This window comes from Achroia grisella, unplaced genomic scaffold (assembly GCF_030625045.1).
Source record: "Achroia grisella isolate CSIRO2021 unplaced genomic scaffold, CSIRO_AGI_Agris_v1 utg660, whole genome shotgun sequence".
NCBI classification, from domain to species: domain Eukaryota; kingdom Metazoa; phylum Arthropoda; class Insecta; order Lepidoptera; family Pyralidae; genus Achroia; species Achroia grisella.
This window is the reverse complement of record NW_026712984.1, coordinates 1,641,092-1,654,128: the sequence shown is the minus strand read 5'-3', so window position 1 is coordinate 1,654,128 and position 13,037 is coordinate 1,641,092. Positions and strand designations below refer to the sequence as shown.

Genomic DNA, 13,037 nt, shown 5'->3' with positions numbered 1-13,037 from the left:
TTTAATTATATAAATAAAATGTTATCAAACATAATTCTAAGTTTACATCATAATAAATAGTGCTGTAGTGCATATTCTTTCATCTGTTAAATATATAATTGTGTAACCATGTTCAATTACAAATATCTTACACGGGAACAACTCGAAGGTTTCAATAATTACAAGGTAAAAATAATCATATAAATACTTAATGTAGTTATTGGCGTGTACATAATTATTATGATTATTTCTTGAGTCAAGTAATCATAAATTAGTTTCATAGAAAACGCATAAACAGTGTAACCTCACTTTGTATTGATGTATTTTTTAAATTTGAAATTATTTTCTTAGCTTTATTTTAGCATAGATAACAAATATATGGTTGCAAAGTGAAAGAGAGTAAAAACAACCTGAATTAATTGCTTGTAAAAAGTTATGAAATCACAAAACGGCGCATTTTTAAAAGCAACTTCAAATTAATTTAAGATCTTATTAAAGTATGCAAACCAAATGTTATTTAATTGGGTCCAGCTGTTTAGAATGAGTTAAATTATAAACACATATAGACGAATTATACATACATAAAAGTAAAGCTTATATCAAATAACTTGTATGTAGTGTTGTGGCCTAATTGCTTGAATTATACACAAGAGATTGAGTTGAAATCAGTCCAGTACCAAAAAAAATTGAGTCAATTTATATTTCTGACTGTCTCTGTCGTCAGTGAAGGAAATGCTCACTAGCCAAATGTTGCCCACATTGCTGTCAGGTGTTGCTGTCACCATAATACAGACAGTTGGCACTGCCTGTGTCTATCCCATTTAAGAGAGTCATAATAATACATTGTCTTACATTATAAACTTTTTTTTTTCAGTACATGGCCATAGATACAAGCCCACTGAGTGTATATGTTATGCACCCTTTCTGGAATAAAGTTGTAGAGGTAAGTTCTAACCGAAGTCCATGTTTAAGTTATGAAGTATTATGTGTTACACTTTTTGTTGTAATTGGAATGATGAATAGGCTGATGGTCCACCAGATGATAAGCAGTGCACACAAGTGTAATACTTGTGTGTTACCATTCCGAGTAACTATTATGTCATATCTACTTACCCTGTAATTTCACTACCTTATCTAACCCTTTAACAAACACATTTAAAATAGCTATATATATAACTGTAATAAATAACAAGGGACTGAAAAAATACAGCTGATTTTTTTACGAAATCTGGATTATATTGGACAGTATTATTAAAAGTGACTATTATAAACCATTTAGGAGTAATTTTTCTTACATCATCAATTTGTGATCATTCATCATCTCATGATGAAGTCTGAAGATATGAATAAAAATGCACTATGTAACATATTTTAATTTATATTAATTTAAACACCAAACTATAGAACCTATAGGAGGAGGATCGAAGAAATTATAAATCACAAGGTTCTAAAGATTTTAAATCATGACAAAAATACTAATATATACTCTTTAATTAACCGAATTGAGAACATTATGTCTTTTTTCTTTGGTAAAAATGTAGCAAAGCTCTGAATGCCAAGTGAATGAAAGGTAACTTCGTTCACGGTTTCTGAAAGTGGGAAGGAGCCCACGGTCATGGAGTATGCAGTGTATAACTTCACTCTTTGTATAAAAGCAAAGTTGTCAGAATATCTTAACACTATCCATCCTGGACATATATTGGGCAGCATTGATACTTTTCGTTTCGGCTTAGAAGAAGCAGTGGGAACACTAATTAATCAATATACATAGTAATAAATAATTCTTTAACTTTATATGGCTATAGAAAGTCACAGATTTATAAAAATAATCTAATCAGAAGAAATACAGATAATATACTGATACGAGTTTATAGAGAGAGCTGTCTTGTAATATAAAAAGATTATTAGTTAAGATATAACAAGCCTTTTTATAGTTATAGATTATATGTTATTTATAACAAGAAAAGCGTAAAACCATTTACATATGACGCAACATAAGACCTTCCTCAAATATAAATAGCTACCAATACCCACAACTTTGATTGATGGTTGTAAAAGTGGATTATGTACTTATATCCTCGACAATTACAAATACGACCAAAGCGCCATTATTTTTGTTTTTTTTTCATAAACGAAAATTAAAACTAAGGTGACTTACAAGGTAGGCTGTTAATTTTTCCAATTACAATGATATTAATAATAACTCTGGATTTCATACAGCACCCTCTAGTGCCAAATTAAGCATAACTTGTTTTTAATTTTTCATACATACGTAGAAAAAACTTAGAACAATACAAACAATCATACTCATGAATACAAACGTTTGCATGGTGCGAAGATCGAAACATCGGCCATTGGAAGTAAAGCGGTGTGCTGAATCACTAGTTCACCGAGGCCGACAAAAATAAATTCCTAATTTATAATATTAGGCTTATAAATTTTACGTCCATAATCAAGATGATGCGTAATCCACAGTTAAATCCACGATCACTTAACCGTGGATTACGCATCAACTTGATTATCGACTCAGAATTTATAATCCTAATATTATAAGGTGGCATCACATAGGCCAACATCTTGTTTATATTCTAATCACATAAAAAATAGATTAGGATATTGTTTAAGTGCACATTCGCCCCAAACATAGTCAACAAAAATTATCTATACATATAATAAACCAGTAGATAGCCCGTAAAGGAGACGGATAAAAGACGACTGCATGCAACGGAAATACCAATGTTGAGATGGATGTATGGTGTAAGAAGAATGGATTAGATAAAGAATGAATACATTATAGGAAGTTTGAAAGTCGTCAGAGAAGTTGAAGAGTAATCGTACGTGTGTAAATCCTGATGAAATGTAAATGAAGATCATATCTTAAGAAAGGTATGAATGTGGATGGTTTTGAGAAGGTAGACCGAAAAAGAGATGGATAGACTGTGTGAAAGATGATATTGTAAGGAAGGGAATAAATAACGAAATGATTACGAATAGGGATGAATGGAAGAGAAAAACATATTACGCCGACCCCAAATAATACGCTGATAAGGAAGAAGCAGATGACGATTAAACCATATGATGCTGTTAAGATCCTTCTTCCTTCCATTAGTGCTGTCTGTAATGACTTGCCTTATATCTGTATGAATTTGCCTTGACATGTTGTTAGATGACATTTTGTTTGCACTCACATTATTAACTTTACTCTCAGGCTTACTATCATTTCGTCACGAAAGCGAAAGACGAAAAGAGAAAACAAGACAAAAGAAGATAAGAGCTTATGTCACTATGAATCCTACTTGTATCTCTCAAATTTATATTAAATAAATTTTTATTTTGTTAAGTTTTCAGTAATGCGCAAATTGTTCATTTTAAATTTTGTATTTATTAAAAGTCATGAACTGTTGTTATTCCGAATGTCACGTGTACAAAGACACGGGCTCAGATAGTACTTTCTAATACGTATTATAAATGTGAATTATTGTATGTCTAGATTTACGGATGTTTGTTAGTCTTTCACGCAAATACTATAGATGGATTTAAAAGAAGTTTACAATAATTTATAAAGATATTGTGTGAATTCAGAAAAAATGTGCCATCTGCGAGCTTTTCTGGCGTTCGCTGCAAAAGCCGTTAGAATTACACTTCCTACAAAAAGTAGGATCTTAGATAAGAAAATAAGCTACTCGATTAGCACTTTGACTAGTTTATTTCCTTCCAAGGTCCTATTGTGTTTTAGTTTTATTAATTTAAGTTCCTGCGCAGATTAAGTTACGAGTGCCAGCTAGTTTATCATATGTGGTTATATCATAAGTTGACGACCTCGTTGGTCTAGCGGTGTAGCATACCGCTTTACGACCGATGGTCGCGGGTTCGATTCCTCGCACGGCACAAACATTTGTATTCATGAGTATGATTGTTTGTATCGGTCTGGGTATTTTCTATGTATAATATGTATTTGTATCAGTTGTCTAGGACCCATAACACAAGCTTTAGCTAGCTTAACTTGGGTCTAGATGGCGCTGTGTGAATTGTCCTGAGATTATTATTATTATTATTATAAGTACTATCTTTTCTTTAACCTTTTTTTTATTTTCAGCTGGTACCTCGCTGGGTGGCGCCCAATGTATTAACGTTCGCTGGATTCCTGCTCACCGTGCTTGATTTCCTATTGCTGTCGTATTACGACTACGATTACTACGCGGCCAGCGCGCCGTACCACAATGAGACCGTGTCGGAGCTGCCCCTCAATGGCCATGTGGAAAATATACCGCAGTCATTGTGGTTTGTACTGGCCGTGTTCCTGTTCCTCGCATATACATTAGGTAGGTGTAGTGTTCACTTATTTTTTATTTAAGTCATCTTATATCTACTGGTGTATAAGTTGCTATCGGCTCGTTAGCCGCAGCTACACGTGTTAACTGCGCGGGGAATATCTCCCCTCGTGCACACCGCGGCCCGTGTACGCTCGGCGCGAGACGACAGATAATAAACTGCTAGTGTTACCACATGCACTACACGTGGTATAAATGTAAGCGTTTTGGGCCATTGTGGCCTAAAGAGTGTTCCTCGCATATACATTGCTTTACACGTACGCTCTTTCACACAGGAATGAATGTGCATGAAAATGTAGACAAAGAGAAAGACCGCGCGCGGCGGCAATTTTAGCGCCTTTTTTTAAATAATTAATTATCGTTGCAAAATGACGGACATCAGACTATGGAGCAAAAACATAATTATAGAATTACTTAAATTAATTATAGAAGAATATTTATAAATCTTAAACAAGTCTCTGGAAAAGAAAATTGTAAAATTGAAATGACATGAATCATACGCACAAACACGTGTGAAAGAGTGAACAAAACAGATATACAACTATTTGTTTTGTTCACTCTTTCATTCACGTTTGCCAGCGCGGACTTTTTCGCGCTATATTGAAAGAATATATCATGTAATGGCAGTTAATAGGTAGGCACTGAAGAATGCAAATTCAAATAATGCAAAAGTTGTTTTACACGTACGAACTTGTGGCTGAAGTCGTAGTCGATTTTTAGTTAGTAGTACCCCAAACTGTAAGACAGTCTAAAACAGCTTGCTTTGTAAGCTGTGTAAGCGTAAGCCGGTTGAATGGCCTGATTAGGCAGTACCATTACAGGTTAATAGGCATGACATCTTAATCCTCTGGAATGGCAAAGCATGAGTGGTATAACGGTAGTGCTGTTTATGTATATTAGTGACGGTTACCACTTACCATCTGGGTAACTGTCAGCTTGTTTGCCATTCCAATTACATAAAAAAGTTACTAGATTACATAGATTATACTCGAATGCACAACCTTAAATTGTGATTTCATAGAAGAAACAAAAATTTGTGTGTAAATTGAATATGACTCATATATAGTAGAGTTAAACGACTACGTATTGTACTCACTATTATTGAACGTTAACGTCATGGCTTAGTCATTTAATACCTAGACTTTAACATCAAGGTCGCGAGTTCTAATTTGGCCTACTCCTATGTGTTAATTATCTTTCTGACGCACCGGTGATGGCAATACCGATAAAGATCGAATCTGAGAGATTGCAGTAGGGTCAGACAAATATACTCAATGAAGCGTGTACATTACAAATGTTGTGTTACAGACCTCATTTTATTAGTACTAAACAACTAATACAAATACTTATACATTTTTTTTAATAATATACTAATGTTATAAAGCTGAAGAGTTTGGTTTGTTTGTTTAAACGCGCTAAATTCAGAAACTCTTGGTTGGAATGAAAAATTATATTTGTGTTGAATAGTTCATTTGTTGAGGAAGGCTTTAAGCTATATAACATTACGCTACGACCAATAGGAGCGGAGCTACAATGAAAAATATTGCAAAAGGTGGTGAAATGAAACGCAGGCGAAGTTGCACGGGTCAGCTACTATAATATACACAGAAAAGACCAATAACAACCATACTCATGAATACAAATGTTTGTACTGTTAAAACACGGAATAATTACATTAAAAAGTTTTTGTAATATTCAGACGGTATCGACGGTAAGCAAGCAAGAAGGACCCAAACATCGGGACCTCTGGGCGAACTGTTCGACCATGGACTTGACTCGTACTCAGTCTTCTTCATACCAGCATGCCTTTACTCTATATTTGGGAGGCTGGATTACTCTATAGCTCCTTTAAGGTTAGTGTTTTTTTTTACTTTTATGTGCAAACTTGTACTGGGTTTGATATAATGGGGATGATATGAAACTAAAATCCCCAAATCAATTTAGATAATAAAAAATGAGTGGACTGGGATTGTTACTAGTATTAGTAACAGTACTTGCTTTACTTCCCCCAATTGAACCGCAAACCTCATGTATATGAGATTATGATGAGTCACAGGATTAGTAAGTATTTACTAATCCTGTGACTCATCATAATGGCGAGTGATGGCTGGTTCACCCGTTATACCCGAGAATAGTGCTGGTAAGGTGGTACTGGTCTGCTCTGGATAACTACGACTGATTGGTTTTGTTTCTTAATAGCTATTAAATTTGTTTTCTTTTGTCAATCGTACTATTTAACAGTTTAATATTTATTACTATTCAAAGTCCTAAGTATGTAATGCTGAAAAACATTGATTTAAAAGTTTTTTGCTCGTTCTTCTAGTGATGATGCAAATCGTGACAAATACACCAGGAATTGTAACTATAACTTATCATACTCCACTGGTGCCTCACCAGTGTATACCGGTTGTACTATCAAATTATACTTTACATAGGAAATACCCAGCTAAATTAGGCTAAAAATAATATATTCATTATGGATCATTTCTTTCAGAATGTACTATGTTATGTGGAATTTGCTATTCAATTTCTACATAAGCCACTGGGAGAAATATAACACTGGTGTATTATTTCTGCCATGGGGATACGACTTTAGTATGTGGGTAAGTTATATTGTAGCCATCTGCTTTATTTATTTATCTAATTGCCATACCTCTATACAGTGGACCCCCGGTAGTCCGACAATCATTTTGCAGGGCAGTGTCGGACTACCGAATTTGTCGGATTATAGAGTACTGTCTAAGACCCCTTATAGTCCGATTTTTTTTTACAAAAGAGTACCTTGTAGTCCGACAAATTATATATCCAATGATGATTCTTTATATTATATACATATACAGTGGACCCCCGGTTATCCGACAAACGTTTTGCAGGGCAGTGTCGGACCATCGTATTTGTCGGATTATAGAGTGCTGCTTAAGGGTCCTCTGCTTATAGTCCGGGAATTTTTTACAAAAGAGTATCTTGTAATCCGACAAATTACAAATCCAGTGATAAGATTCTATGTTATATATGTATGTATGTATATGCACTCTGAAGTATATTGTCAAAGTAATATTCAATAACAAATAATAGACAATATCGGATTACAAGGGGGGCCGGATTACCGCGGGTCCACTGTATTTATTAAGCATCCAATAGAAAGTGTAAGTAAATAAATAAGAATATTTAATAATTCATACTACAATAAATTCTAAAGTATATCTGTCTGTTTGTTATCTTTTCGCGGCTAAACGGCTGAATGTACTTAATGAAATTTAATATTTAGATACATTATGTTATAACGATTTACAAAAGCTATCCTTTATCCCAAAGTAACCAGAAGAAATCGCGGGGAACATTTATCTGTCTGTTCTTTGTTACGACTAAATGGCTGTATTTTTAATTAACTGTCTGATGATGAGAATACTGGTAACAAACCAAATGAATCCGAAAGAGGGTGGTATATAAATTTCAGCCAGACGACCTCGAGGTATCTAGAATCCGACATGGCGGTGTGCCCGCTAATCAGGATTCTACTAGCTGTACCTGCGGTTTTATCCGCATGAAACCTATATGTTATTCTGATGTGATGTACGCTATATTACTGTAAAATAATCATCGAAATACGTTCAGAAGTTTTTCCGTGAAAGAATAGCAAACATCCATCCATAATCACAAAGTTTCGCGTTTATTATATTAATAAGATATACAGCTCGGAATGTGAGCATTTCTACTTTTTTTTTTGTGAATGATAGTGGAATGGTGCACCCGCCTGCGCTAACGGTTTACGCTGGCAGGAAACCAGTGGAGAATGATAATATGAACATGAGGGTCAGGTCAGTTAGCCCATCGTGACAAATTCACCAGGAATTTATCACGCTGGTTTCCAGGGGGAACCGCGTGGATGTCAACCTGACATGGTACATTGCTAGTAATGGGGTTATAAGTCCACATTACTAACAATTCCCTTCCCCCTGCCATCGAGGATGTCTACTTGACTACCCCATATAGGATTAAAGTCGTGACGGTGTATTATTGCAGGCTTCAACGATGTTCTTCCTATGGACGGGCTTGAAGGGTACAGTTTTCTATAAAATGGTACATTGCTAGTAATGGGGTTATAAGTCCACATTACTAACAATTCCCTTCCCCCTGCCATCGAGGATGTCTACTTGATTACCCCATATAGGATTAAAGTCGTGACGGTGTATTATTGCAGGCTTCAACGATGTTCTTCCTATGGACGGGCTTGAAGGGTACAGTTTTCTATAAACGTCACGTATTTGGAAGCTACACACTGGCCAACATGTTCGAAATTATTATTTATGCGACTGGAGTATTCACTAATTTGCCTGTAGCCGTGTATAACATATACAAGTAAGTCATCTACACCCTGTTTTTAAAAAAATTGTTTAAATTACTATGTTTGTTGAAATGAAAACTAACGACTGGCTTTTAAAAAAAAACGCATTGAGTATATGTATATGTATTTTCATTGATAAAATAATTGATAATTGATTAATTATCATTAATACTATAATTTAAAAACATTATAATATTTAGTATTTACATTAAACTTAAAAATATGTTATTTTTTTTCAAAATGCGCCTCCTAGTCACAGTAATGTGCTGTGGGTACTAGACAACTGATATAAATACTTAGATATTTTTTGTCAATACATACATAATATACATAGAAAAACACCCAGACCGATACATATAATCATACTAATGTTATACATGAATATAAATGTTTTACCGTACAAAGTATCGAACCCGCGAAATCGGAAATCAGTGTGCTAAACTGCTAGATCACCGTGGGCATTGCGTCGCGTCGTCATATGATATTTGAAAACTATATACTTAATATATTTTTTAATTTTAGTAAAATTTTATTGTAATTTAATTAATATTATTCTTCCAGATCATATAAAATTCGCACAGGCAAAATGCGCCCCGTATGGGAGGCGTTGCGACCGTTGTGGTCGTTTTTGACTGTGTTCGCAGTCTGTTCTATATGGATGCACAAGTCTCACCAGCTCCCTGAACTCGATCTACGTGTGGTGTTCCTGCTTATAGGCACTCTATTCAGTAATATAGCGGTAAGTTGTCTCATGTACAGTATACATAATTCGTAATATGGCGGAAATTACGTCATACTCCATGGAGCTTACTCCACCTCTCACGCCTTACCGGAAGGTTGACTAAGTATAATTAAGTTTGAAGGTTTAAAGATATCGTGAAATCTAGGGATCCTTTTAGGATTTTTTTAATTAATTATGGAATGGCACCCGCCCGCGCTATAATTTTATGCTAGCGCCCCAGTGGAACATGAGGTCAGCTCAGTTAGCCCATTGTGAGAAATTCACTAGGAATTTATCACGTTGGTTTCAAGGAGTCGCGTGAAGGTCAGACAACCTTTTGCCGGCGATAGAATAATTAGTTCATATTAATAACAATCACTTTCGACCCGGGTCCTAGATTTTATGACGTCACATTTCAATTTCAGTGCTGAAACCCGAAATTTTAACCAAAAAAATATGGAGGAAAGGTAAAACTACTCGAAGTTGTATGATGTAATTTATGGATGGGTATACCATAAAGTATGGTATATCTTATATTATGTAGTAAGTACTCTGCTATAACAGCTTGAAATAAATAAATAATAAAAATGTAAACATTATTTCAGTGCCGGTTGATTGTAAGCCAAATGAGTTCGACTAGATGCCCGGCGACTAACTGGCTGGCGGTGCCCCTAGCAGCAACAGCGGTGCTCTCACTGTACCAGCCGCGACTGGAGCGGGCCTCGCTCTATGGTCTAACAGGGTTAGCGGTGGTCGCGCATGTACACTACGGCGCATGCGTGGTGAGCACACTTACTTTTTTTTATTGAAATACTAGCTGTATCCGCGACTTTTCCGCATGGAAATGTGACTTTGGATAGCATTTTTAATTCTATTGGAAAATTATTTTACAGACACATATATGTAAATACTTGAGGTGTGTGTGTTAAATATTATTTATACGTATATTATTTTAAAATCATTGACGTTATTACGGCTGGCAACGGCAGTGAAGTAGAGTAAAATAAATAAAATTACTTACCAAACTTATAGTGATGTATTTAGTGGTAGAATATATAACACAATGTAGCAAAACAATGTAATAAAAAATATATGTCAAAAATTGTAAATAAAAAATATATGGTTGAAAAATAGAAATATCTATAAGAGGAGGTCTGTCGCCAACAGACGTAATAACATCTAACTAAATTCTAAAGTAATCTATATCTGAGGAATGAAATAAACAAAACAATGACACAAATAAAGAAAAAATATATGGTAATAAAAAAAATCATTTAAATCGGCTCAGTAGTTCTGGCTCTAAAGCACGACAGACAGAGAGACAGTGCTATTTTCGCATTTATAATATTAATAATAAAAATTTGTTGAAAACTATTTTTGCAACTTATTAAAGCACTTATTCTCAAGCGACTAGACAACGTTTTAACATAGCGTTTTTAAATCTTTGTTTTAAAACTAGATGGCGCTAAATAAAGACATAACATAGTCTTTATTTTTTTTATTTATTTCAGGTACGACAAATGTGTGATCACTTCAGAATAAGCTGTTTCCACATTAAACAGCGCTCAGATTGACTCTTAGACGACAATGCGTGCTAGCAAAGTGACATACAAACACACAGCACTATACACCAACGCAGTAAACGTATCCATCCTCACCATACATCACCACACAATCAATGTAGATAATCATAGAGCTGTAATTTATTTTTTTAAGTAAATAACAACCGCCTATTCATAAAAACGCCAAACGTCCAGTAATAGCATTTTATTTAATAAATACATGAAAACTTTATTTTCGGTTATCAAAACATATTTACATTATACAGTCCTATTCGTTACTCCTATTCGTCTGTATGAAATGACTGATGATTTGTAAATTGAATAAAAAGTGGCAAACTATATATCGTTCATTAAATTAACGAAAAGTACAAGAACCAGTTTTTATTAGCTAAAAAATGACAAATAATTTGAATCCATTTAAATTAAAGCGTATTCCACTGACAAAAAAAATGAGACTACAATGTAACATCGAAACTATTTTTCTTTTTTATAACTAATGATTCTTTTTTTTTTTAAAGAAAATGACAACATGGTTCATCAACTAAAGTACATTTATATGTTATCGTTTTTATGAAAGGGGGTTGAACATTGTGATTGTGGTAGTTTCATATAGTTTACAAATAAAATAATATATTATATAACAGACAATTAAATAATATATTATATAATTGTCTATGCAAAATAACTATTTTCTAATTACGCTTTCAATAATAGACAGAGTATAAAAGCTTGTCTATTAAAAGTGTTATCAAAAGTATTAAACCTATATCTAAAAAATCATGACTTTAAAGAAGCTATTATTTATTAAATAGATACTTTAATATATTCATAAGTTGCTATCAATAAGATAACGCATTTATTTTCGACAATGGAAGATTATATGAACCGCGCGTGGGTATCAGTCAGTGCAGGGTTTCTCAAAGCGGGGGGTCATGTATACCACTTGGGGTACACCAGTTTATCGTGAGGTACCTAACAAAATTAAACATAATGGACGGCGACATATACTAAGTAAATACAATATATACTAAACTAAATAGATACTATAAGCCAAATCTAGAATAGTTTACTTTTTTCTACAAAAGCCAGTTCTTATTTAGCATTATGTGCCATTTTAGTATGAGGCAAAAGCGCTAAACTCGCGCCACCAGCCAATAAAAATGGCATTAAATAGTTCATGGTAATATAAAACGTCATTTATTGTAATATATTGTTTAGTTTTGATTGTTTATTTAAAAACTGTACTAATTATTGTACAATAAGTAAGTGAAGTTAGTTTGATTATTTAAAGAGTGTTAATAAACATTATTTAAATTATAATGTACTAGTATGCATCACAAGTAACTGATGCGAAGTTTTCACAGACATGCAGTACTACAGATAAAAGTTTCATTTGAAGGTTCGCTTCCTAAGAAAAATTTAATAGGGGTAAGTGGTTGCATAAGTTTGAGAAACCTTGAACTAGTGAAATATGTCAATATTTTTGGTCTATTTGTGTTCATTTTGTACCTAGTATGATTATTGTATTAAGGTTTATAATTTACTTCAGATGTGCGATTAAAAACGCCATAAAAACCTGCATAGACGAGATAGAATCTATCTATAACTCGACTTATTATTTTCTCTCTTAAATATAATAATATTGTATCAGTTGTAATAATTAAATGTTTTACAAATAACATTATCAGTGAAGTTGTAACAGAGCGAAGATGTTTTTTTTTTCTTGTTAATTCATATTAATTTTACACTAAACACTAATGTTTCTATAACTACATGTGTATGAGTATTGAATGTACTTAACGTTTTCGAATTGTTTCGACTTCATCCAAAAGTCATCTATCTCCTTAGTCTATGCAAACCGTTTGATATTCAAATTTGACAGTCGAGAATGTTGCTAGTATTGGAAATGTATTTTGTAAGTATTAATTTATTGTTAGAGTATGTTTTCTATAATTATAGATAGTTCTGTTATTGTATTTAATTTAAGTAACACTAGTCTAATATTGCAATACTGCCTATTATTGAAATTCCGATTATAAGACATTGGATTCCGCCGTGTATCAACTTTTTATTGTCTTGAATACACTTACAACTTATTA

The 13,037-nt window shown here is 33.6% G+C and overlaps 1 protein-coding gene across 1 annotated transcript; it reads left to right on the top strand.

Moving 5' to 3' along the window:
* LOC131849755 (ethanolaminephosphotransferase 1-like) lies at positions 1-11,297 on the top strand. The gene is made up of 9 exons (XM_059199871.1): positions 1-165; positions 854-922; positions 4,076-4,301; positions 6,010-6,163; positions 6,805-6,913; positions 8,512-8,669; positions 9,217-9,394; positions 9,982-10,158; positions 10,888-11,297. Exons 1-9 carry the CDS (start codon positions 109-111, stop codon positions 10,948-10,950), a joined length of 1,191 nt encoding a protein of 396 aa, XP_059055854.1. The 5' UTR covers positions 1-108; the 3' UTR covers positions 10,951-11,297.
* The last annotated feature ends 1,740 nt before the right edge of the window (positions 11,298-13,037 follow it).